Below are 27,613 nucleotides of genomic sequence, written 5' to 3' on the forward strand. Positions count from 1 at the left end.
TTTTTAATGTTGATTAAAGTGTTCAGACAATCACCTTTCTACAAAATGTTTTCAGATAATTGCACTCACGTCATCATCAGCTTATATTTCTAACAGGCATTTTATTAAAAAGGAATACATGAACACAGAAGACATGATAGAGCATACCGTTAATATCTGTATATTAACATTTAAAATCAAGTATTTTGCTTGTGTTGAAGCTAATAGCTAGATTTTATATATTGATGTATTTAGATATTATTGAGAGCTTATGCTTAAAACCAATAAAAAGAGCTGAGTTCATAAGATTCCATGATGAACAAGTTTGTTTATGTTTGTTGGTTACAACTATGTCTATGTTAAAGATCCATTTCGATGGAAAGAGATATGTAAAGGGAAACTAGGGATTTTCTAAGTCTTCATAAAACAGCTTATCTAAATATTTTAACTAGCTGCTGAGAAGACCTCCAGAATTATATATTTTGTATTTTATTTCATCCCTATACTAAAAGTCATGCATTAAAATGTATGCAACAATAAATATGGGGCATACTTTTTCCCTTTAGATTATGAAAAAAATCTCTTCTTAACCCTTTATTATCTGAAATTTTGATCAAATGTGTTTTGTTTTGTTTTGCTGAAAACAGCAATTTTATTCACACACTTTATGTAAGTGTATTTAAGTAGCTCCCTTCAGATCATCAAAGAAGCCCCAACCATCTGGTATGTCTAGAGGCCACTTCAGTGAGCAGAAATTAGAAGCCAGCATTCCAGTCATTTGAAATTTTCTACAACAAGAACACGAAAGCCCCAAAATGTCTTAAAGGAATAAAAGGATTCACACACAAAAATTTTTTTTAATAAATCAATTGACATTCAAGTACCCTACGAGAAATTTCCACTAACATTCGGCAATTATGTAGAACAAGAGAATATTTATTCTTAATGATTACTTTCCAGAAAGCAGTATGTTTAGCAGCTGTTTTTCAGAGGGCTTCTCAAGTTTTGCTATTGTTATTTAATCCAGGCATAACTGTGTAACTTTAAACAAAAGCTCTGCACCATTCAACCAACTAGTGTCAAATTATCCTAGCAGATCAGATTCTTACCTTTTGCTACTCTGTGCAAGAATTTTTGCTTTATTAGGCATTTGGTATTCTGATTTTTATTTCAGAATGTAGAAAAGGCAAGAAACCCTGCTAATAGTAGGTGTTGGTAATTATGTCCATCAAATTATGTCATATATGAAATTACATTCTAAAAGTAGTTGGCAAAGCTGGGACTTGTGACTCCACTTTTACCAAGAGGAGAAAACAAGAGCCACACACCAGAATAAGTCTTCAGAAGCACACTTGGTTATCAAGAATATGTTAACGAAAGAAGAAAATACTAACTGAAGAGTCACAACAGTGTTTGTGATCTAAATCTGATCGCTATCAATAAGAATCCTGACATTCCCCAAGGGGATAATAATTATCACCTTAATGAGCTTTTTCTGTCAGTTTTTTTAAAATGAGGCAAAAGGGTAATAATAAATGGCAAACATGGCCCTTTAAAAAGAAGACAGGATCAACCAATTTTTCTTCTCTTGGAGGATGGGATCAAGAAGAAAGAGGTTCAAATTGCACTGTGAGGTATTTCAGTAATAAGGTTAAGTTTCCTGATGAGTTTGCAACCCTGGAATTGCCCACTGGAAGAGAGAGAATACCTTTCTTGAAGTAGTAAAGAAGTAGAGTGTCAAAAAAAAAAAAAAAAAAAAAGAAGTAGAGTGTCTTGGGTAACAGTTATGCACTAAGGCAGAAAAATGCATTAAACACGTGACTTTCTTTTTAAGGCTCTTTCAGAAACGGAATTTTCGTTTTTGTTTTTCTGAAGTCAGGAGGGTTCCTTGTTTTGTTCAGAGGATCTATACTTGTTTCAAACCATCCAAGGTCTGCTCTTCATCAAGGAGAAAAAAACAAATATTTGGGTGCTTACTGTTTACCAAGTTCAGTACTTTGAATTTATCTAATCTTCACAATAATCCTGACAGGTATTACTACTGTTAGTCCATCTGGTAGATGAGGAAACGTATGCTCAAGAGATTGTGCTTTGCATAATGTTACAGCTAATTCAAGGGAATTCTAGGACTCCTCACCCCTAGCCTAGTGTTCCATCCTCTAATCACCTCCTACATCACTCCCTGATGTGTCAAAGTCACACCCCACCAAGGATTCCATCAGGAACTAGAACATAACACCTCTAAAAATTTTGCTTTAACTCAGTGGAAAAGTAAAATTTTGACTCATGCAACATCATGCAGGCAATTAAAGAGGAGGCTAGCTTTTGTGCTCTGATTTCTCATCCAAAGGAATCAAAGAAAGTCTCACCCAAACTCAAGTGTTTCTCACCATAGTGATGCAAGACCAATGACTTTTGCTTAAGAAGACCAATAAAGAGCCATCTACCAGCCTTGCAAGGATGCAAGTTATTTTGCAAGTGGAATCATTAGAGTCATGAGCTTTATTAGTAAATATTGCTTAGAATTCTCTCTGATTTTCCAATCAGAGATCTATATGTTGTTACTTTCTACATGAAGCAACTTGGTCTCCATTCTTTTAAAACCATTTTCAGATCATGTTTTTTCAAAAGAATCAAACTAACCAAATGTCATTTGAGATTTTTCCAAGATTAATCTTGGGGACTGCTTTATGCCAGTGACCACTAACCCATCTGTGATGGGAGCTGTAAAACTTCATGGGATCTTTGACTGAAGATTCTGCTCTCCTAAAAAGGTTTATCCTGAAACCTTGAAGAGATAGCTACTATTCACTAAAACTGAGCCTGGCTTATGTTTAGCAAGTGACAGATACACAATTTCCATGATTTAATGTGGGCTTCCCTAGTGGTTCAGATGGTAAAGAGTCCATCTGCAATTCGGGAGATCTGGATTCGATCCCTGGGTTGGGAAAATCCCCTAGAGAAGGGAACGGTTCATGTAACTTCTACTAAAACAATACATTTTTAACCTTTAACTCAAGATCCAGTTTATGATTTCAACAAGACATCAATGAATGGACCAAAAAAAAGCAATTCCAGCCTAAGGGTATAAGGGCCAGTCTCTTGACCTAACTGACATGGAAGCAACCTCCTTCCTGGAGAGGGGCATGCACTTTGGGCAAAAGAGCAAAACCTTAAAAAAAATTATTAGCTGTGGGTCAACAGATATTTAATTGAACATGTTATGAGGAGCAAAGTGCTAGAAATAGAATTTTAGTAGGTCATCTTGTCCACCCCAACAAGTGCTGGGATCCTCTCCACACCATCTTTGCCAAGTTCTCAATGAGCCTGTGCTTGACAGAGGCAGCCCCTTCCATGGGGAATCAACTTGTTGAGAAAGTTCTCTCTAATGTGAAGTTCAAGTCCATGGCCCTATGACCTGAATTTAGTGGGTCTTATTCCACCCCTTCAAACCAGAGTCTTGTTCTAATGTACCAGTTGTATTCCTCTTTTTCCCAAGCTAAACGTCCCCAAATCCTTCAAATATTGTTCAAACATTTTAAATCTAAAACCCCTTCACCATCTTTGCTTTGCCTCAATTTGGTTTCTTTTTTTTAGTCACCAAGAACATTTTGTATTGGGCTATAGCTGATTTCAATTTGTTTTTAAACAATCGCTCCCCAAAATGACCGCAAAGTTCCCATGGGCTTAGGAAAGGAGATGAAGTGTTGTCTCCCTTGCTCTAACACTACTATAATTAATGAGCTATTGGAAGGGATGATAATTTCTCAGTTCAGTTAAGATCTCTCCCCAGTCTGAAGAATCTAAGGGAAATAGTTTTTCCCTCCAAACACAAATAGGCTCAGGTCACAGATATGAAATCCAAGAAGAAGAAAAAACAAAAACCCACAAAGCACATCCCTTTCTTAGTCCCAAATTAGTGCTTAACCATACTGCTTATGTACAGTACATTTTGTCAGAAGGGTAACGTGTTTTTTCACTGCTTTTCATTTTCTAGTTAAGTCTCAAGAGTGTTAGTTGCACTAAAACACATCTGTCAGGGCCGTGGTTGAAGAGAATAACTAACCAGTTGAAGGTAAAAAAAAAAAAAAAAAAAAAAGCTAAAAACTTCTAGAAAAAAACAAAGGGTAAACCCTAGAAGAGCTCTTTCAGAGGCTAACAGGGCAGTGATCCTTAAAGTACTTATGATTATGAAATACACAGAGTTTTGCTGTATTAAGAAACAGAAAAGTCTATCTTTAAAGCTGTTGGTTTGATACATGGAAAAAACTAAATAGTCTTTTTTTCTGAATATAATATGATCCCATTTATGTAGATTATTAAAAAAGGAAGAGGAAGTTTTCATTTTAGTCAGACGGCCAATTCAAAATCATTTGCAGCTGGTATTTACTCAGAAAGATTCATTAACTGAACCTTGATAGTGGATCTGGAAGAATTACGGGATAGTTTAAAGGATAAATGAGGCAAATCATTATCTAACACTGGAAGTCACCAGTGTCCTCCAAAGACATATATTCATAAACAGAAGAGGAAAGAAGAATCCAGTCCTTGCTTAAATACTGCCTCTTCTCTCCAACAAGTCTAAATTGCTTAAATAGCCCTAATCCAAGTATCTTATTTTGGCCAATGGCTTTTGCCTCTCTTACTAAACTGTAACTCAGAAACTAGCACACTGTCAATCCATTTCATTTTCACTTTTAGTTATTTTCTTGCCTCTTTACTCAGAGGTGCTAACATGAAACAACTAAAAAAAAGAAGAAGAAGAAGAAGAAAAGGCCAGGGAAAGCTAATGGTTTACTCTAAGTAATCCACAGAAGGATAACTGGCTACATATAATCAAACTTAAACATGACTATAATTCAATAGCTCTAACAAAACACATGGAGGACTAAAAAGCCTTGCATAGGTAAAGGACAAAGCATAAAATCCTTTGAGAATACAGCCTATACAAAGCCATAATATCATTAATATGAGTAAACTATATGATTTCACAGATTCTCCAGATCCGGCTCTATGACATGATTATGATGCACTGTAAACAGGAAAAAGTGTGCCATATATTTAGTAACTTTATTTAAAGAAAAAAAAAGATCACACCAAAATGGAGGCAGACATGGACTCTGGAGGTCTCACGAATCAGATCAGGCCAAACTGAACTATGAGAACACAACCCTCTTTTTCATCCATCATTAAATGAGAATTCATTTTCATTTAAGAAGGTTCATCTTAGCAAATATGACCAAGGCAACAGCAACTAATAGACAAATCAACACATTTGGGTCCTGGCCTGGGTTAAGATGACCATATTTAAATAGTGTCCTTTCTCAAGTTCTATTTGAGAAATGTCTGTCTAATCAGAAAAGCTCCTCCTGGCACTAAGTTGTTTATTCAACTAATATTTACTGAGCACCTACAATATTGTCAGGGCTAGTTCTCAAACTTGAGATTCATCAGGGAACAAGTGTCCATAAGGCCTAATCTAGAATTCATACAGCTAAGAGAGGGAAAAAAAAAGAAACAAAGCCCTCGATTCTCATATGTCCCTGCTGATGTGGTGTAGATGGGTGATGTTAAGTACAAAAAGGCTGCAAGGAATAATGGAGGAAAGGGGCCAAGAGCAGAGCCTTCTAATCCCCTTAAAGCTCAGCCAAGAGTAGATAAAGGAGACTGTTCCCTAGGAAATAATCTCAGAATGCAAGAGTGGCCCTACAGCCTACTATTTTACAACTATTATGTCCAACCTAACAGTATTGTAGCCTCTATTTCATAAAGCAACTTTATTTTCAACATACTTGCTGCTATGAAGCAAAGTTGGGTCATGATGTACTGGGGACTTTGGATTTTGCTCTAAATGAGACCTAAACTTAAGGGCATTTCCTCACCATGTAAGAAGAGCTCTTCTGCTCACCTTGATCAACTTTTCTGAATACCTTTTATTTGCTGGCTTGATGAGGAAGATGGGGAGGGAAAGGCAACCATGATAAACTATTTTGGTTGGTGTTTACGAAAATTATTTTCTTTCCTATAGAGATAGATTCTGAAATAAAAGCGACTCGAACTTCTGGGATCCCTTTCTCTTACCCACAGTATCAGCACAACCATGGTGAAGCCAACCACAGCATCAGTCCCTTAAACAATATGTACAGTTCCCACGTGCAAGTGACAGGTCACTCTGAAACCTGCCCTAGAAACGCTAGAAAGGCTTCGCCAATATCGTGTCTGTACATGACTCGCTGCTTTAAAATTCAACAGCTTTCACACATCAATATATCAGAACCAAGACTGCCACCATCTACAACAACAGTGGAATGACCTATCATATCCTAATCCCATGGCTCATCCCTCAGTTATGCTAAGCGGCAAGCTACTGAAACATCTGACAGCATCAACAGCAAACAGATTTAATCATTTTCCCAATTTGCATTTATATCTGGGAACAAATTGGAAGTATGGCACTGAAGAAACAGCAACACACATTCAGCAGCACAGCTTCCATTGGAGTTGGTTTTTAAATTGGCTAAGAAAAGGCATGCACACCTCCATCTGAACTGGAGATTTGCAGGAACATATGCATACAAGGGAGCGGGGGAAGGAGGGGGATAAGGTAAAAAGGGGAAAATCAGGAAAGAAAGTGAGGAAAAGAAAAAGATATGGGAAAGAATGAATGGTCATGAGTCTGAGAGTAACATTACTACAAGGAGATGACAAATGACTACTCCATCTGCTTCCACAGGCAGATTTTTTTCTAAGGTTATCACTGCAGATACAAAAATGGTTCGTGAGACTTTTCATCCACTGCGATTCTCACTCACCATACTAAAAACATCTACAAAATCCTAAGCGTTGGTCTGTCCAAGATGGATAGTACCAGGAAGCAAAAGACGAGACTTGCTATCAAGGACTGTGCTCTGCTCGGAACTCCGCACTGCAGTCCATTAAGCCACAGTATTTTGGTCAGATCAGGTCTGGTTTTTCATACTACTCATAATGTCTTAGAGCTAATCTCTTATTATGAGGATGTCAGCCATTCTCTCTCTCTCTCTCTTTTTTTTTTTTCATTTTTCAAACTTTTTCATTTACTAGAAGGGCAGGAAAGATGGGAGAACGGAAGAAGAAAATGGTAGAGACTTAGAGGGGAAGAGGAAAGGAAAAGTATCCTCTTTTCCAATAAATCTACCCTAGGGCAGGTCGTAATGAGACTTCGAGAAAGAGAGCTGATTCATGGTCTTCCCTTAATTTTTGTTTTGTTTTTATTTCTATGTAAGGTAGGTAAGGACATCGATGTACTAAAACGTTTGGTCTGTGAAAGAGCGGAATCATTAGCACCAGAAGGAGTCATGGAGCTTGTGTACAGTATTAAAACTATGATTGTTACTCTTGTCATGGGTAAAGGTTTCATCTCACTGTTACATCCCAAAGTTCTTGAAAGTGCCCGTGGAAAAAAAGAGAAATAACACTTGTCAAAATCTCCATGGAGTCATCCACACGCACCACAGAGATAGGACTTGGCCTTGCCGGGTTTGGTTTATCTGGTAGACAAGAAAACCAGGGCCCCCAGAAGCCCTAAAGAGCAGCCCCACACATGCACCCACTGGCGTGCAGGAGGGGTCCCTACAGTACGTTTCCCCCTGGACCATGTTCGGGAATGCGTTTTACTTGCTTGTTTAAAAAAACAAAAGCAACATGCTCTGCAGATCATGGAGCGCCTAGGGCAATTTTCTCCTTGACCCGACTCCAGACTGCAAAAGGGTGAAACCATTATATGTTCCGCGAACGCTGGCCTGCAGACGAGGCCCCGGCCCGCCGTGCTCCGTAAGCTCGGGAGCCCACAGGAGTCAGAAGGTCCCAGAGCGGGAGCCACAGTCATCGCAGGGTCTCCCCAGCAGCTGGGGGCCCATCAGGGCAGCTGCGGATTCCTCTCGCCTCGCCTTGCCTCAGCCTTTAGTTGAAATTACAACAAGTCAAATAGCTGATACTTTTCCCTTCTCCAGGTAAGGGTGAGGATACATTGTTCACCAGGGTGTTCTGCCTGGCTTCACTGATGAGGCGGCAAGCCAAGTCAAGGAAGAGTTTCTCCACGTTATCGGACTCTTTGGCTGAGGTCTCCAGATAATACATGTCCTGAGCTTCTGAGAATTCTTCGGCTCTCTGCTGGGAGACCTCTCTCCTTTCAGCCAGATCAATCTTGTTGCCTAAAACAGCAGTAAAATCAGAGAGAGAGAAAGAGAGAGGGTCGTCATTTGACCTTTTTGCAGATTCGGAAACATCCAATTCAGCTCCGTATCTGAAGTCAAACCAGACAGATGGGAAAGTAAAGTGGAACCAAATGGGACTATGATTCCTGGGTTGTTTATTTTAAAAATATCAGTTCCATTTGTAACAGCAAAGAACTGGAACCAACCCAAAAGCCCAGCAGCTGGGCACTGGCTGAATAAACTATGTTATAACCATAGCTATTTGGAGTTAGGTGCCACAGGAAAAAACAATGAGGAAGGACATCCCTGGTGGTCTGGAGGTTAAGAGTCTGCCTGCCAACACAGGGGACATGAGTTCGGTCCCTGGTCCAGGAAGATCCCACATGCTGTGGGGCATCTAAGCTCATGCACCCCAACTACTGAGCCCTCATATCACAATTAATGAAGCTCACACACCCTAGAGCCTGTGCTCCACAACAAGAGAAGCCCACACACCACAACTAGAGAAAGTCTGTGCACAGCAATGAAGACCCAGTGCAGCCAAACATAAATAAATGAAAATAAAAAATAAACAAAAAAATCTTTAAAAAGCAATGAGGAATATCTCTACAGGCTATCATGGAATGAGACATTAGGATAGGTGGTTAAGCAAATAAAGCAAAGTAATAAAAAAGCATATATAATACACAGCTCTTGATCTAAGGAAAAGGGGTGAAAAATACATACATATAGTGTCTTATTTTATTAACGAGACACTAAAACAAAATTTTAATTTTAAAGATAACAATTACCTGTGAAAGGAACAAGGATGAGGGATGAAAATCAGACCTCTCTAAATATACTTTGTGTCATAGATTTGACTTCAGAATCTTATCAGTATTTTATATGACTATACAATATGAAATTAAATTTAAAAAGCAATTCCTAAAATTGAAAACAAAATTAAACAAATGAACCTGTTTATCACGAAGTGGCATGATCACACAAACAGGAACTATTTCAGGTAAGCTGAAGAGAATTTAACCAGTAATGGAACCACGCATCCCCAGTGGCATATAACCTAAGGACAAACAGAACTGAAGGAAAAAATCTTAAAGTGCTGCAGAAATCATCTTGTTAGTGGTCGTGTTAGCAGCATTATTCTGTACTGCTGTACATGTTTTAGGGGATAAAGCAAATGAGTAATTATGCTGGTGACACTGGGACAGGGATCTGGGACATGGGAGAAAGGAAATACGGATATAAGCTTAATGAGGTAAAGGAAAATTCCTGTCGTCCCGAATTACAAATGGAAGTATCAGTGTGAATAATTCACGGTGTTATTTTACCTCTAAAAACTGTTCTACTTCTGTCCTGGAAATCCGACAAAGGTGATACGTCCGCTGTGGTGCTTGGCAACATTGCTCATGGTAAAAGTGACCCTTGATTGATAAATTCCATCTGGCCCGGGAATTCTATGTATGAATTATAAATACCTAATGGAAAGCCTTACCTTTGGGCTCCCCTAAGTGTGGCAATTCTTCATTTGAAAAGACCCTGAAAGTTAGGACTGTCGGGTTGCTGCAAGAGAGATTGGCTCCTATGGGCGCACTGAGGCTTGCAGCCAGAGCAGACCCCGCACTCGCCTGAAACAAGCCTTGTTGCCCCCACACCTGAACTGTCCCGGGAGGCCCTGGGCAGCTCTGTGGACTCTGTGAGGGCTGCTTGCCCTGAAGAGGAATGCTTGCACTGACCTGCTATAAGCTGTGTTTGCTGTCCTGTATCCTGCTAAATGTCTGTGATGCCATGTGGCCTATGTTAGTCTTGTGGGTCAAAGTGTTCAGCAGAGCCTAATGAGACACTCCCCTGGAGATGCTACAGAATCCACCGCACAGACACACATGCACTAGCTCTGTCCACTGGAAAGCCTAAAAGCCATCACACCCTCCCCGCCAACTCTGCAGTAAAGATGATTCCTATCACCTTGGCTTAGCTTCTAAATACAACTTCCCATTGAAAAACAATAGTATTTCTTAAAGAAATGGCTAATTCCAGGTCAGGGGTAGGAAATGCCTCAGATGCACCTGGAACATGTCATCCCAGAAAGCAAGAAAATCATCAAGGACTCCTGGGTCACGTCAAAAGGACTCAAGAGCCCACTTGAAGAGGCTCCCACTGTCAAAGTTGGAACAGTATAGAAGCATCAATAATAATACCTGCAAAGGACTAGAATACCTCAAATATATTTAAATCTATAACAATATTCAAAATATAAACAAACTTCAATAGTTACTTTTGGAAGACTTGGGAACCAACTCATTACTTTGAAAAGTAATGAATGAAAAAGAGGGCTTTCCTGGTGGTCCGGTGGTTAAGAGTCCACTTTAAAATGCAGGGGACACCAGTTCGATCCCTGGTCTGGGAAGAACCCAACGTGCCACAGGGCAACCAGGCCCTTGCACCACAGCTACCGAAGCCCAAGCGCCTAGAGACTGTGCTCCGAAACAAGAGCAGCCACCGCAATGAGAAGCCCGCACCACAGTGAAGAGTAGTCCCCGATCTCTGCAACTAGAGAAAGCCTGCCCGCAACAATGAAGACCCAGAACGGCCCAAACGAACTAACTAACACAATAAAAAAAACTTTTTAAAAAACTTATGTGACTTGACTAAGCTTAAAAAATGAAAACAAAGAATCAAGCATTTTCTTCACTGTCCTGAGAACAGCACCTCAGAATACCAACTACACAATGTATTTGCTAAAACGAAAAACAAAAACCCTGAATCTGAGCAGGCTCTAGATTCACCTGCAAATCTGCCAGAGATTTAAGTGACAGAGGAATGCATCAAACGACACCACCAGTCTGAAAGAGTAAAATTCAGACTTGAAAACGCCACAGCACAAACAAATGCTTTAACAAGCAAATCCCCAGGAAGCAAATATGGAAGGATAACCTCCAGCTAAAAGGAGAATTAGAAGACATATCTTTTATAGAGATGCACACTGACATAATACAAACTGAATTAACACGACATCTTGGATTCACTTCAAAATAATCTGAAGGGGAGGGCAGACAGAAGAGGTTGGAAACAGATAAAACAAGACTGGCTATGAGCGCTAACTGTCAACTCTGAGAGACGTGCATATGGATGTTCATTATACTGTTTGTTCTATTTTGCTTATGTTTAAAATTTCCCATAATAAAAAGGTTTTTTTTAAAAAGCCAGTGCCTCTTTCATATCGAGCTGACTAATTATGTTCCCTCATGCATGCATTTAACTTCCTTAGACAGAATCCCAAGTAGTAATGCTTTGACTCAAGTTCTCAGGGCTTCCTGTCCAGAGCAGAGGGCTTTCAAGCTCTTCCCAGCAAAGATTTTGCAGTGTGCAGGAGGGTTTTCAGGTCTGAGCAGGGGGCACTGGTACTCACAGAGAGGCAAATACTTAACCCAGCAGCCTGAAGGAAAAATCTAGCAATGTGTTACAAGGCAGCACATCACAGCAGATAAAACACAGCCTCTGAAGTCGCTCTAACATGCTGTGACCTTGAACAAAGAACTTGACTTCTCTGAGCCTTGCTTTCCTCATCTGTAAATTTGAGATCATGACACGCAATGTTCTTAATATGATTCCTCGCACATGTACACCAGCGATAATGCTTTAATCCATAATGTGTTTGTTTAACTTACTGTTAACCATGATTTTTAACTTAATATTTCTGAGAGTCACTATCAGATTTCCAAAATTTTGGGTCTTTCTAGAACATACAACAATGCTACTTCTTAGGAAGAAAAAAATATTTTTTCTGGCCACATCACACGGTGTGCAGGACCTTAGTTTCCCGACAAGACATCAACGAGAGATCAAACCTGTGCCCCCTGTAGTGGAAGCATGGCATCCCAACTGGACCACCACAGAATTCCCAGGAAGGAAACATTTTAACAACCATATATTATTAACACTTTTCCATGACCAGGAGAGGATTTTTAATAATCTGGTCCATTTCACTGCAATTCCATTTATAACAGGTGTATTTGCCATCACAAAAAAACCACGGGTTATTTTCTGTTTTCCCCTCATACTAAATAGAGGTTCTACCCTCCTATAAGATGAATTAAACTGCAGAATTTCCCCTAAGGGATTCTTTCTGAAAATTAGAATTTCTCAGATCAGTATAAACATAAGAAGGGGAAAAAAGTTACCCAAAATCCATTTTTCAAGCAAAACACAATTGCTTCAATAATGAATTCCTTATCAACTAAGATATATCTTCTAGATCAGCAGTTTCCATGGCCTAGTTTTTTTTTCAATGCTTAGTAGTAGTAGTGTTAGTTGCTCAGTCATGCCTGACTTTTTGCAACCCCATGAACTGTACCCCTCCAGGCTCCTTTGTCCATGGGATTCTCCAGGCAAGAATACTGGAGTGGGTTGCCATGCCCTTCTCCAGAGGATCTTCCCGACCCAGAAACCAAACCTGGGTCTCCTGCATTGCAGGCAGATTCCTTACCATATGAGCTACAGGGAAGTTCCTTTTTTAATGCTTAGCAGCCCATATAACTTTCATGGCAGTCCACCTTCTTCTAGAAACTTGGCTGATAGGAAAATCAATCAGCAGTATTCTCTACTTTTCTAAATCATCACCGTGGGATAGACTCTATTTCATTTTCTCTTCAACTGCATTCAGAAGAACTGAATGCTGACTATGTGAATTATAGAGCTGTAGACAGTGGTCCCCAACCTTTTTGGCACCACGGACCAGTTTCGTGGAAGACAATTTTTCCATGGGCAGAGTAGGGGGATGGTTTCAGGATGATTCAAGCTCATTACATTTATTGTGCACTTTAGTTCTAATCTAATGCTGCTGCTGATCTCACATGAGGTACTGGTCTGCGGCCCAGAGGCTGGGGACCCCTGTTGAAGACTACTCTTGGAAGGTGCCAAGGCACAAGCCTTATGTGATTATAAATTCTCTGATGCTCACCAATCAAGTTCCCTCCTCATTAGTCCTTACTTACCCACTAGCACAGTGATGACCTTGTTGCTAGCATATTGCTCTATCTCCCGCAGCCACTCAGGAAGGCAACGGAAGGATTCCTCACAGGTTATGTCATAGGTAAGGATCAAGGCATTGGCGCTTCGGTAATAACTCTGGGTGATGGACCGAAATCTCTCTTGACCTGCTGTGTCCCAGATCTGAAGCTGTAAAGGAATAAAAGAAGGATCAGGTTGGCGAAGCAAAGAAGAAGGAAAGCCTTGTCTTCTTGCTGTTGTTGTTTAGTCGCTCAATCACGTCCGACTCTTTGCGACCATGTGGACTGCAGCACGCCAGGCTCCCCTGTCCTTCACTGTCTCCTGGAGTTTGCTCAGACTCACGTCCATTGAATCGCTGATGCTATCTAACCATCTTATCATCTGCCACTCCCTCTCCCTTATCAGGGTCTTTTCCTATGAATCAGCTCTTCGCATCAGGTGGCCAAGGTATTGGAGTTTCAGCTTCTGCATCAGTCTTTCCAATGAACCCCCTTCATGGATCACAGCCTTGTCATGGTGAAGGGGCTTGTGTAATTCAATGAAGCCATGAGTCATGCCGTGCAGGGCCACCCAAGGTGGACGGGTCATAGTAAGGAGTTCTGACAAAACGTGGTTCACTGGAGGAGGAAATGCCAACCCACTCCAGTATGCTTCCAGTGCGTAGAAATGGAAACACCTTCACCCAAATAAGTTCATGGCTATTTTTTGCTGTAAGAGAAAGGCATCTATAGTTTTTAAAAAATTCACAGGGTGAGTCTGGTTAAAGAGAGGGATTCGCTTTGCTTTTTCTTTGTTAAATTTTTTGAGTTTCCCCTTTATTCTTTTTTTTTAAAGGCATTCAGATTATTTTCGAACAATTTCATTTAAAAGGTGAAATTACAGTATTTAAAATCTACTGAACTTTTATTATAAGCCTGTTTCCCATAAGAACTGCTATTTTTTTTAATTTATTTCTTTTTAATTGAAGGATAATTACAATACTGTGTTGGTTTCTGCCATATAAGAACTGCTATTTTTATCCATAGATTCTTCATTGCTAATATCTTTAATTTTCCCTTTTGTTCATTTTCTAAATCAGAAAGTATATTCCTAGGTCTTGTTAAAGGTTTACACTCTTAGAACATATTTCAAATGCTCTCATTTTTGTTGTGAGCAATTCCCTCAATTCTTTATTAAAAAAAAAAAAAAACTAGACAACCAAACTGTCGAGCATTTACGCGCTGAGCTCTATTGTAAGTACTCTACACATAATAACTCATTTACTCCTCACGAAAGCTCCATGAGGTAGGTAAATACTATTCCTGTATCATTTCTCATGTGAGGAAACTGAGGCACAGAGAGACTAATTAACTTGCCCAGCGTCTCACAGCCAATATGTCCTAGAGCTGATTCAACCATGCAGTGTGGTCTGAGTCCTTGCTCTTTTCTTTATCGGCCATGCCAAGTGGCCTGTGGGATCCTAGTTCCCTGACCAGGGACTGAACTCACACTTCTGCACTGGAAGTGTAGAGTCTCAACCCCTGGACCGCCAGGAAGCCCCAGAGTCTCTGCCCTTCATCACAATGCCCTAGAACAAAAGTCGGGAGCCAGGGCAAGGTGTCACTCTGTGATTGCTGGCATTTCAGTCAACATCTGGAGAGGGGGAAAAAAATCCATTCACATGACTATATTAAGGTATTATCTTTGTTAATGAAAACAGGAACAATGCCATGGCAGACAAGGAAAATAATTTCCCTCCACCACCTGTAAGCCCTCTGTTCTTTGTCAAGTCACCTAATCTCCTTTGGCTTCCGCGGCTTCTTTATTAAGAGGTTAATAACATGCAAACCTGCTGAAGTCATTTACCAGTCTGAAGACCTCATAATTGATGGTTCTAAAAACAAAGAAGGCAAAACACCTGTCACTTCAACCTGAATTTCCCTGCACAGAGCAGACTCCTGAGAGAGAAACCTCCCCAGAGAGACTGCTGAGTGCAGAACAAATCCGAGGCCTTGAGAAACGACACTGACAGTAATCTTCCCTTCTCGCTGCATCGATTTCACGTGTCACAAGGCGCATCCACCCCATTAACAGAACACCATTTCCTCAGGGAAGACTTCTGGAACCTTCAGATTAGGCCAGGTTCCCATCTCCACCCCCAAATTATCTCAACTCTAACCAAGCCTATAATTTTCTATCAAACACACACACTTTGTGGGGGGGGTGCTGCACTGGGGCTTGGTTGCTACTTGCAGGATTTCTCTAGTTGCGATGAGCAGGGACTGCTCTCCAGTTGCATTGCATGAGCTTCTCCGTGCGGTAGTTTCTCTCCCTGTGGCCCGTGAGCTCTAGAGTACAGGCTCAGCAGCTGTGGTGCCCGGGCTTAGCTGTTCCCGCAGCATGTGGGATCTTCCCAGACCAGGGATCGAACCCGTGTCCCCCCCTGCATTGGCAGGCAGATTCTTCACCACTGGACCAGCAGGGAAGTCCCAGCTGACATGCTTGAATCACTTATATACTTGTAATAACGTGTTCCATAACCATCTTTCTCACTAGCTGGAAAGTTTCATGAGGGGGGAATTTGGGGTCCATTTTCCTCTCAGTTATCCCCTACAGAGTCTGGAAAACAGTAAATGTTCAAATAGTTATTCATGGTCTCCTCTCATCCTTACAACAAATCCCAGTGAGGTAGGCGAGTTTATGCCTCCCTTTCATTAGCAGGTAACTCACAAGGCTGGGACTCAGACTCCAGACTCTGCGCCCCAGGAGAGGACTGCGTCCACACACCACGCTGCTCTGCAGCCAGAGGCTGAGTTAGACGTCCAACTGCATCCGGAGAGGACGAGGCAGTGGGTGTCACCCTCTGCTCAGATCAGCTTCGCTGAGAAGACCGAGAGTGACCGGTGGTCCCTGCCACCAAAGAGCGGCACACAGGCCCTCCTTTGATCTGAAGTCACAGCTGCCCTTTGATGATGTACATGAAAGCCTGTGTGTGCTGAAGGCGACCATACAGACGTTACAGCTTTTGCCAGGACAAAAGCTACTTCTCTTCTCTGTCTCAAACCTAGCGACATGGTTCCCCTCTCCAGGCTGCGTCTTAGAACAAAAGATTATTATCTTAATGCCACAGTGAACCTTGAAAAACACTTGTGATTAGATTTAATACTGCTGATCATTAGACATCAGTATGTTCTCATGACAGGCACATCCTGAGAACGGCTCTGAGAATTAAAACCACTGAAATACTTCCCAGAAAAGTGATTAGATATCTTGGCTGAGATGCAGGCTTGCTTTCCCAAAGGGGGCTTCCTCTTTTTAGCCTTATGGTTAATTTCTGAGGAGATCCATATTCCACTGCCTTTATTACTCAACTTGGTTTCACTAGTCTCTCTGCAATTTGTTTGCTCTTTTTCAGCATTTACAGATCATAAATAGATGCAGAGCATTGTGCTAAACACAGGGAAAACACAAAGATAAATAAAACATGATCCCTGATATCAAAATGCTCATAGTAAAGGAGGATGAATACACAGTTGACTAACTATGATAAGACAGGCATGCATGCTAAGTCACTTCAGTCATGTCTGCCTCTTTGCAACCCTATGAACTGTAGCCCACAAGGCTCCTTGGTTCATGGAATTCTCCAGGTCAGAATACGAGAGTGGGTTGTCGTGCCCTCCTCCAGGAGACCTTCCTGATCCAGGGACTGAACCCACATCTCTTACATCTCCTACGCTTGCAGGCAGCTTCTTCACCACTAGCGTCACTTGGGAAGCCCATGGTAAGATATGAGATGTTCTATTAAAGAAGGGCTAGCAGGAGAGTGTCTCCTGGTATGGGACTTATGTCCATCAATACGTTCTCAATACCCCTGCCCGGGGTTTCTAACCACTCTCACCTCCAGCATGAGGCTGTGCTATTGTCCACTCTCTTCTTTGCATTATCACTCACACTTCTATTACCTCATTGCTACAAAAATGTACCACAGGGACTTCCCAAGTGGTCCAGAGCTTAAGATTCTGCACTTTCACTGCAGGGAGCGCAGGTTCAAGCCCTGGTCAGGGACCTGAGATCCCATACGCCACGTGGCACAGCCAGAAAAATAATAGTATTGCAATCCACTGTGTCCCCTTATAAGACTGAGTTCTCTGAGGGTGAAGCTTGTCTCTTATTTAACCATATACTTCAGGGCCACACATAAAACAGTCTGTGGTTCATGGTGGACACATTGAAGTGATGGCTAACTGAATGACCTGAGGATGGTGGAATCACAAAGCAAGGATGGACTCATTCTGCTTAAATCATTAATAGGGAGTTAAAGAAGGTTTCACAGATGAAATGTTTGTGAAAGATGACAGGAAGTTACTAGGGAAGAAAGACGCTTTACCATACCACAGCGCTTGGTACAAAGCATTCATTCTGACACAGGATGGCTGGATGAAGGAAAGGATGGACAGATGGTTCAAAGATCAAACACATGTGCATACTCCCAAGACTTTCCTATCTACGCAATGCATACCTGATGAGAGGAAAATCCAGCAAATCTTCTATTTCTATTATAACTAATCTCTTAAGGTTAAAATGTCATAGACTGAGCTTAGAGTTTTGCTTAATACTCATTAATTTATGACAGACTAAAAGAAATTAATGGATTAAGAGAAAATTCTATACAGGTTTGAATTATATTTTCTACCCAAGGTCACCTTCATAATCAGACCACTTTAAAAGAAGAGCCTCTTCTTTAACTTTGCCTCCACTGATTTGACTCTAAGCCTCAATAGCTACGGGCTTCCCTGGCGGCTCAGACAATAAAGAACCTGCCTGCAATGCAGGAGATCTGGGTTCGATCCCTGGAAGATCCCCTGGAGAAGGGGAATGGCAACTCACTCCAGTATTCTTGCCTGGAGAATTCCATGGACAGAGAGGAGCCTGGTGAGCTACAGTCCATGGGATAGCTTGCAAAGAGTCAGACACAAATGAGTGACTAACACTTCCACTTTCTTCACTTAATAGCTATGGGAATCCTTCTAATACCGTTGATTAGCTGCCTGTGAGTCTGGGAGCCATCCTAGAAAGAAAGGGACTTGTAGGGAAGGCTGAGAGTGGATGGTGAGCAGTCAGGAGAAAACTTAGCATTCAGGTCTTGCCCTGCCTCTCCCCAGGTGGGTGATTCTGTGCAAACCAGCAGTGGAGTCTCTTTCCACGGGCTCTCCGGGGTGCTGGGAAAGCCTGCAGACTCCCAGCAAAAAGTCACTAAACTCTGACTAAGAAGAGGTACTCGGTACATGTTAAAGAACACTGACAATAATAAGAAAATAACTGTTTCCTCAGCGAGACGCGGGCTGCTCTCCTCCTGTGTCGGTGTTCATGAGACCCTTGGATCACTGTGGTTGAAGAGGGTCATTTTCTGTCTTGATTCTACATATATGGCTAAAAAGATTCACAGGCAAAGATTCATTAAAACTGGATTTGGGAGATGAGCCAACTCTCACTTCTCACAGATGAACGACCAGAGGCCTGAAGTGACGATAGAAAAGGGAACTGTGCTGTGATCCAAAGATGAGTAAGACATAAACCTTCTTCTCGGGGAGCCTGTGGTAGATTCAGATACTATAAAAAGATGGATCTTTAGCTGAGTATAATAAGTACTTAAAAATGAGGTTATGGTTCACAGAAAGTGGAATAAATGTAATAATTAAACTTGGGAATTGAGGAAAGAAAAATAAGCCTGTTCCTTATCAATGGGGACCATTTCTTTATTCACTGCTTTCCATTCCCAGAACCTGGCATATGGAAGGTGCAAACCTTTCTGGTCAAAGGAATGAACTCATACATATATATGGATATAAATGATAAAACCAAATATCTGGAAATAAAATGCCTAGTGAACTTAATTAACCCAGCTCCTTGGGATGTCAGCCAGCTCCCTCTGCTGGAACAAGAGAGAACTACACATGGCTCTTCCTGCCACTGCCTCTCGAGTGCACACTTCTGGCTCCCTCCTCTCCCCACAGCCTAGCTCCTTCTCTCCACCTCAAAGCACTGGTTTTCTGAACTTTCCAGTGGACGCTCACATGGAGTCCACATACTGTTTTCCAGAGGGCCCAGCCCTCCATCACTATTGTATCTGGTGTAGACGTCTGCAGTAACGAACCCCTCTGAGGAGTCAGGGCTGAAGGGCCACTGGGAAAGTTTCTGTGCCCCACTCAGGAGCCTCATCCTAAACACAGCGGTGTGCCTGCGGCATGCTGTCACAGCACCCAGGAGCGGCTCTGTCCTTCCTGAGGCATCCGAGGGCGGGGCCGCAGGCACCCGTGGGAGAAGGATGCAAGGGGCACGGACTCACCTTAGGGTGCTGAGGTCGGGGCACGAGGTTGGGGTGCTGAGGTCGGGGTACGAGGTTGGGTATGAGGTTGGGGTGCTGAGGTTGGGGTATGAGGTTGGGATGCTGAGGTTGTGGTATGCAGTTGGGGTGCTGAGGTTGGGATGCTGAGATTGGGGTATGCGGTTGGGGTGCTGAGGTTGTGGTATGAGGTTGGGATGCTGAGGCTGGGGTATGAGGTTGGGGTGCTAAGGTTGACTTATGAGGTTGGGGTGCTAAGGTTGAGGTGCCGAGGATGGGGTATGAAGTTGGGGTATGAGGTTGGGGTGCTGAGGCTGGGGTATGAGGTTGGGATGCTGAGGTTGGGTATGAGGTTGGGGTGCTGAGGTTGGGGTATGTGGTTGTGGTATGAGGTTGGGATGCTGAGGCTGGGGTATGAGGTTGGGGTGCTAAGGTTGAGGTATGAGGTTGGGGTGCTGAGGTTGGGGTATGCGGTTGGGATGCTGAGGCTGGGGTATGAGGTTGGGGTGCTAAGGTTGAGGTGCCGAGGATGGGGTATGAAGTTGGGGTATGAGGTTGGGGTGCTGAGGCTGGGGTATGAGGTTGGGATGCTGAGGTTGGGTATGAGGTTGGGGTGCTGAGGTTGGGGTATGTGGTTGGGGTGCTGAGGTTGGGGTATGAGGTTGTGGTATGAGGTTGGGATGCTGAGGCTGGGGTATGAGGTTGGGGTGCTAAGGTTGAGGTATGAGGTTGGGGTGCTGAGGTTGGGGTATGCGGTTAGGATGCTGAGGCTGGGGTATGAGGTTGGGGTGCTAAGGTTGAGGTGCCGAGGATGGGGTATGAAGTTGGGGTATGAGGTTGGGGTGCTGAGGCTGGGGTATGAGGTTGGGATGCTGAGGTTGGGGTGCTGAAGTTGGGGTCTGGCTGTAACTCTGATGCCACAGTGCTCACTGTACTGTTGATCCCAGGATCATCCCTTCTTTCCCACAGCACTCAGCTCTGAAAGGTCTGACTGTGGAATCTCACTCACTCTGACGGGCATAGCGCCAAAGATAGTACCTCTACCCTCCTTCCAAGTAACTTAGTCTTACCGCACATTTCTTTCCACTGTCTCCCTCTTTCCTTGCTCCAAGGTAATGGCTCATTATGCCTGCCTTCACCCCTGGGAGGCGATGGGGCTCACTGGCTCATATAAAACCAATTCATATCCCACCTACCTCCCTTGCTAACTGTGTAATCATGGATAAATAAATCACTGGACCTCTCTAAAAAATACAAAATGAAGATAATTTAGCACTTACCTCACAGGGTTTACAATAACGATTGAATTAAATGTAAAAGAAGGCAGCAGAGGGATCAACACCTATTAGGCATTTGAAAAACACTCCCTCCCTTTTCTTGTTACTGAACCCACTGTACCTCTTTCAGGTACCAAACTGCCCAGAGGCCACAAAGCAGGGGTGGGACCCTTCCTGGACCCCTAACTTAGTATTTCTCGCTTATCAGGGGTTGTGGTAGGGTGGGAGACAGAATAATTCTAATAAATGATTCATACGACGGAATGATGAATGTAGAAATCAGCAGGCTCTTTAATGAGGCTGCGATTAAGAAAGAAGTAGGGAATTCCCTGGTAGTCCAGTGGTTAGGACTCCATGCTTTCACTGCCGAGGGCCCAGATTCGATCTGTGGTCGGGGAACTAAGATCCTGCAAAGTGTGCAGTGGAAAGAAAGGAGGGAGGGAGAAGGAGGGAGGCAGAGACAGAGAAAAAGAAAGAAAGAAGTACCTAGGTCTTAAGAGCCCAACTCAAGAGATTCCCAAAAGAAATTTCTTCCTTGTTTTTACATCTCATCCGACATGACAAGAGCAGGACAAACTGGCCTTAGCCCTTATCTTGCTGTCTTCTGATCTGTAAACATGTCACCCTCAACCCCTTCCTGCCCCTATGAAGAGAACAGAGGAACTCTGTCTGGAAATGAGCTGTCATGGCTGAGTATGTCATTTTCAATGTGGGTTTCCACTAGGTGATTTAATAAATGTTATGAAAACAACTGCTTCTTCTTACATAGCACAATGAAAGCCTTATTGGACATTTAGCATCTTACCTTTACTTTTTCACCATTAATCTCCACTGTCTTAATCATAAAATCAACTCCAATTGTGGCTCCTTGTCCTGGGGGGAAAAGACCCTAAAGCAGAAATAATAGAAAATAACAATAAGCAAACCTTTCAATTAAATGAAATCCTCCCCCACCCCACTGCCAGCCCCTTCCTTTGGCTGAGTTAACTGACCGAAGAGAGAACTCCGGTTAGTGCCATGGGAACCCTATTTAATTTATCTTTGTGTGTATGATTTGAGGGAGGAGGAAGGAGGATGAATGGGGGAGAAAGACATGTTGAAAGAAGAAGGAAGGGGAAAGAGGGACCAAGAAAGGAGGAAGCAGACAGAGAGGGAAGGAAGAGAACTGGGAAAGGACGGGGGAATTAACTTCAAAGAATGAAACAAAAATCAGACACAAGGATAAGACTCAGGAACATGGAGCCGTAGGGATGAAACTGGCATGGTTAGGGTGAGGGCAAAATGGGTAGGTGCTCTAAAAGATAAGATCCAGGAAGACTACAACTGGCTGTTAGCCTAGGGCATGAACAGCCATGGGTGTGAGCCACCAAGATGAAGAAACAAATAAGAAATCAACACAAGAAACATGAAGGAGACAGTGATGCTCTGAATTTCCCTCTCCCCTGAGAGTGATAACTATTTCCTCCATATAGATACAACTACATGAGATCAGGGCCAACGACCCTGGGACAGTGACTGAAAAAGATAAATTCATCCAGGGGGACAGAATAGTAGAAATAGCACCAGACCAAGAGGCAGCAAGCAGCCTAAGGAGCTCAGGGTGACCTCAGGCAAACCAGTCCCTCTCTGGTCTAACGTAAGTACTTCAAAACAAAGCTTTATATCAGATTGGAAGCTGAACTAAAAAGGTATGATTTTAGTAAAATTACATGTATACTGTAATTTACTGTTACATAATATTTCCCATAAGCTTAGAGAGGAAGTTGGAGGGAAGGAATTCTATCAAGAAAAAACCCTCTACCTAGTTTCTCTTTCCTCTGCACATTCACACTCCAGAAATTTTCAGAAATTAAAATAAAATGGACTTTATTAGCTCTGGGAGCTAAGATTGGGGGCACCATTAATTAAGTCTATTCCCTAATAAGAGAGGTCTTTAATTAAAGTCTGAACTTGAAAGACTGAGCATCAAACCGACAGCAAATGTTCCACTGCACGTCTGCAAACCATGTAAATATAAACACTCATAACTTCACTTACAAATATTGAATCAATTTTCTTCTATTTTGGTTTGGCTCAAACACAAGGCTGCCAAGCTTCAAGTTTATAGCTCCAGCTGTTTTGCAGTGGAACAAATGCCAAAAAATAAAACAAACCCTTCCCAATGTCTCCCTCATCATTTCATTCCCCAATTCCTCATGCCTCAAAAACAGCTGAATCCAATCCATTTTTAACTGTCAACTAAATAACAAAACCAAACATATTCCTGTCTATGAAATATGAACTCTAGGAGGGGTGGAGTTGAGGAGCCAAGAGAGGTGTAAAGTAAACAGAAAAGAAAAACTAAAGGGTGGTGGGCTTACTGGTTGGGCTTCCTTCATAGCTCAGTTGGTAAAGAATCCGCCTGCAATGAAGAAGACCCTGGTTTGATTCCTGGGTTGGGAAAGATCCGCTGGAGAAGGGATAGGCTACCCACTCCAATATTCTTGGGCTTCCCCTGTGGCTCAGCTGATAAAGAATCCACCTGTAATGTGGGAGACCTGGGTTCGATCCCTGGGTTGGGAAGATCCCCTGAAGAAGGGAAAGGCTACCCACTCCAGTATTCTGGCCTGAAGAATTCCATGGACTGTATGGAATTTGTAGGATCACAAAGAGTCTGCTAAATATAACTGTTTAAAAATGGAAACATTTCTGGACTTCCCTGGTGGTCCAGTAGTTTAGACTCCAAGCTTCCACTACAGGGGCACAGGTTCGATCCCTGGTAAGGAAACGAAGATCCCACATGCCTAGTGGTATGACCAAAAAAGGGGTGGGGAGGTATTTTTACCCCTAATGATGAGAATTAGGCTTTTAAATAAGAAAGGCCAGAATCCTATGGTCTCCGAGGAGAGAACATGCAGAAGGTAAAAATGATCAAGCTGTGAGCTAGAAGATCTAGCTTCTCATCCCAGCCTTGCCACTAACATGATACGAGATTGCTAATAAGTCATTTCATTCCTCTAGACCTCAGGGTTTTTTTAACCTATAAAATGAGAAGAGTGGGCTGAAAAATTTCTAAGGGAACTTTCAGTAATAAGACAAGGTTAAGGGAATTTTCGATAAAGGGGCTGCAAACTTCTCTACATCTCTGCAGTCTCATCCACTTGCTAAAAGCAGAAAAGATTACTAACGTTAGGTGGAAGTAAAACCAGCTGGAGTTTCAAATATTATGCCATGGCGGCTGACTGAACCCAGAAGCCAGTAAACTTGTCATTTTTTATTTTACCAGACCATGGTTTAGGAGGTTTTCCCAGTGGCTTGGTGGTAAAGAATCTGCCTGCAATACAGGAGAAGCAGGAAATGTGGGTTCGATCCCTGGGTGGGGAAGATCCTCTGGAAAAGGGAAGGGCAACCCACTCCAGTATTCTTGGTGGAGAATCCCAGAAACAGAGGAGCCTGGTGGGCTACAGTCCATAGGGCTGCAAAGAGTCGGACACAACTGAAGCAGCTTAGCACCACACGCATGCCTGGCTTACTAACAAGTTCTCTTCTGTGTTCATTATCCTCGGAAAAACCTCGACATTTCCAAAGATTACTCTGTGCCCTCCAGCTGTTTGTGTTATCCAATCTGCCTCTCTGGTTTTCCACAGAACCACAGGCTCTCAGAGCTGGAAGGGGCCTTGGGGATCAAAGGAAAGCAGGGAGGCTGGGCAGGGCTCCCAGGCAAGCCAGGGCAGACTTGGGATGAAGGTCCAGGTCTTCTCAAGCCAGTGTACCCTCCCCAGCATCAAACTGCCCTCTGCCTTAAACAGGAGAGCTATTCTCAACTTCCCCACTAGCACTTGATGACAATGCAAGATGTCGTCGTGCATGATAAATCCTGAAAAGGATGCCAGTCATCATTTTCCAGGAAAACACAAAAGAAGGTCAATCTCAGAATGATTTCCCACCCATTTCTGGGTAAAATCAGGTATATAATCTCTGGCAATAATTCTCAAAAGGGCAGCCCCCCAAAGGGCACTTGTACTGAGAACAAAAGACTCAACCCAGAGGGAGCATCTAATTTGGTTCAAATGCTCCTTCATTGTTCTTATTTCATGCTCATGGAGTAGGTCAGAAAAATCAGCATATTTGGTTCTAAAACAAAATGATTCAGTCTGTTTTCTGGGAGGAATTGACAGGGCATCAGCAGGGAGCTTGAGTGGTTTAATTTGAATCTGAGTTTTTAAAAAGTTAACATGTGAGTTTAACTTGATGTCCAGACTCGATTCCACTTAATTATTATTGGTTTTCATTTGTATTATTATTAACAAGTAATCTGGGTGGTTTTTTTTTTAATCCAATAAGGTATTTTTGATGGGTTTCCCAGGTGGCTCAGTGGTAAAAGAATCTGCCTGCCAAGCAGGAAACATGGGTTCGACTCCTGGATTGTGAAGACTCCCTGGAGAAGTAAACGGCAACCAACTCCAATATTCTTGCCTGGAAAATCCCATGGACAGAGCCTGGAGGTCTACGGTCCATGGGGTCGCAAAGAGTTGGACATGACTTAGTGATTAAACCACAACAAAGGTATTTTTGATACTGAAGACTGACAGCAAAACCACTCACCCCTTTCACCAGAGGAAGCCATGGGAGGCTTAGGAGGGCTGGTGGTAACTCACTGAGCCTGCTCCCTGGGGAGGGTTTAAACGCTCTAGCCTATACAAACTATTACATATAAAACAAATAAGCTGTGTGGATCTTTTACACAACACAGGGAATACAGCCAACATTTTATAACTCTAAATGGAGTATAACCTTTTAAAAAGGGTGAATCACTATACTGCACACCTATAACATATAATATTGCTCACCAACTATACTTCAATTTAAAAAAATCAAAACAAAAGGAAAGAAAAGAGCAAAGGGTATTTCACAGAGGAAGGAGTGGTCGTGTTCACCACTGCAGAGATTTCATATAAGATGGAAAATTTTAAATGTCAAAACCAAACCTTCTAGTTTAGGCTATAGAACTGGTACACTTGGAAAGGGCTTGTTAAGGACTAGCAGCCAAGAGGCTGGGGTGGATACCGCTCACCCATCCTATTAGGCTCCCCTAACCCTGTAGGCCCTGATGCCTCAGCAGTAAAGAATCCTCCTGCCAAGCAGGAGACTCGAGTTCGATCCCTGGGTCGGGAAGATCCCCTGGAGGAGGGCATGGCAACCCACTCCAGTTTTCTTGCCTGGAGAATCCCACGGACAGAGGAGCCTGGCGGGCTGCAGTCCCGGGGGTTGCAAGAGTCAGACACGACTCAGGGGCTAACCCACCACCTGCGGCTCCGCAGGCCACACAGAGAAAGCCGACCCAGACCCCAGAGTTCTTACCTGAGTGAACCGTCGGACTAGACACGTCTTCCCCACACCAGCATTGCCGATTAAAACAATTTTAAACAGGAAATCATAATCTTCCATACTCATTTACACAGCTGCAAGGCAAACACAGGGAGTGAGATGGGCCTGGTCAGACTTGCCCACAGAGCTCAAGCTTCGCCAGCCCGTCTCCCCGGGAAGCACGGGGCTGACTCATCGGAGGAGCAGCGCTCCCTCCCGTGACCCTGCCCCCGAGAGAGGAACACAGGTGTGTGGTCACAGACGGCCTTTATCCCTTCCTGGTCCCCTCAACCACAGGCGCCCTTTCACCCAGTAACCTTTATTCTGCCAAGCAGTCGGGTCGCAGGTCGCTCCTGTGGTCAGCTGTTTTCTTTCAGCCGCAAAAAGGAGATTATGAACCTCTGCGCAGACAAGCTGGGGGTGCAAGGAAGCAGCGAAGCGGAGCCCATGCAAAGCTGAAAGGTGGTTTACGTAGATGCTGTGAGTGCCTCTGGGAGGAAGGGCTAGAGACTGGGAGTCTGAATGAAGGGAGGAAGCTTTCAGTCTCTTGCAAGTCCTGGGGGCCCTGGGGTCCTACTGGGGGGAGATGCTGCCATCTTCCCCTCAACCACCATCCTGCTGCTATTCACCTCCTGCCAGCCGTGTGGATGCTACAGCACCTCTCAAAGTGCCGACCTTCCATTCCCCTGGGCTACGTACCAGTATTTCCTCTGCCTGGGAAGCCCTCCTGCTCACTCACTGTGTGTGTGTGTGTGTGTTCATATTACAAACGTTTATTGAGTACTTGCCACTGTAGGGAATCAAGTTTATATAAAAAACAATCCCTGCCTTAACCTCTCTATGTTTGGAAGTTAGTCCTTTAAGGACTGATGGAAGCATCTCTTTCTGAGTTTTCTGCTCATCTTCCCCAAATAAACACGTTCACTGTTCCTCTGTCCTAAAACTTCATACCATTCTTTGTTCTAATGTCTGCCTCATCTTTGAGGGAATGGATGACGTCTTTCAGCTCTATTTTCCTAGCCCATGGGACAGAGTTACACTTAGTCATATCTACTCTGTAGCATTAAATAATTAACTAATGAGCCTACGGCTGAAGTAAAGGCCTTAGTTTCTCAACTGTGCTAAAAAGACTACCCGCTTTGTCTCCTTCAGAGAACTGTTGTGAAAACTTAAAGGAAAAAAAGAAGACCATGTAAAACAGCCTTGGTACCCATAAAACCCATCCTGGCAAAAACAATTCAGTACCTACTATAGCACTGTGCTAGTCACTTAGACTTCCCTGATGGCTCAGAGGTAGAGAATCTGCCTGCCAAGCAGGAGACGTGAGTTTGATCCCTGGGTCGGGAAGATCCCCTGGAGAAGGGAATGGCAGCCCACTCCAGTCTTCCTGCCTGGAAAATCCCATGGACAGAGGAGCCTGGCGGGCTACAGTCTGTGGGGTTGCAAAACAGTCAGACAAGGCTGAGCGACTAAACACTAAAAACAGT

The 27,613-nt window shown here is 43.0% G+C and overlaps 1 protein-coding gene across 6 annotated transcripts in view; it reads right to left on the reverse strand.

Annotated features, from left to right (window-relative positions):
- Window positions 1-619: 619 nt before the first annotated feature.
- RAB30 (RAB30, member RAS oncogene family) overlaps window positions 620-27,613 on the reverse strand; it is a 146,831-nt gene continuing 119,837 nt past the window's right edge. For 5 of the 6 annotated variants that reach the window (XM_043875847.1, XM_043875865.1, XM_043875829.1 and 2 more), the window contains 4 exons: window positions 26,121-26,221; window positions 21,586-21,669; window positions 13,166-13,349; window positions 620-8,171 (listed from right to left, as the gene is read on the reverse strand). In XM_043875847.1, the coding sequence (XP_043731782.1) occupies window positions 7,921-8,171; window positions 13,166-13,349; window positions 21,586-21,669; window positions 26,121-26,213 (612 nt within the window). In that variant the 5' untranslated portion in view covers window positions 26,214-26,221 and the 3' untranslated portion in view covers window positions 620-7,920. Of the gene's footprint in view, window positions 8,172-13,165; window positions 13,350-21,585; window positions 21,670-26,120; window positions 26,222-26,443; window positions 27,383-27,613 lie in introns of those variants that run through there. The other variant, XM_043875836.1, reaches the window with a different exon arrangement.

The sequence above is a fragment of the Cervus elaphus genome, chromosome 2, assembly GCF_910594005.1.
Source record: "Cervus elaphus chromosome 2, mCerEla1.1, whole genome shotgun sequence".
NCBI classification, from domain to species: Eukaryota; Metazoa; Chordata; class Mammalia; order Artiodactyla; family Cervidae; genus Cervus; species Cervus elaphus.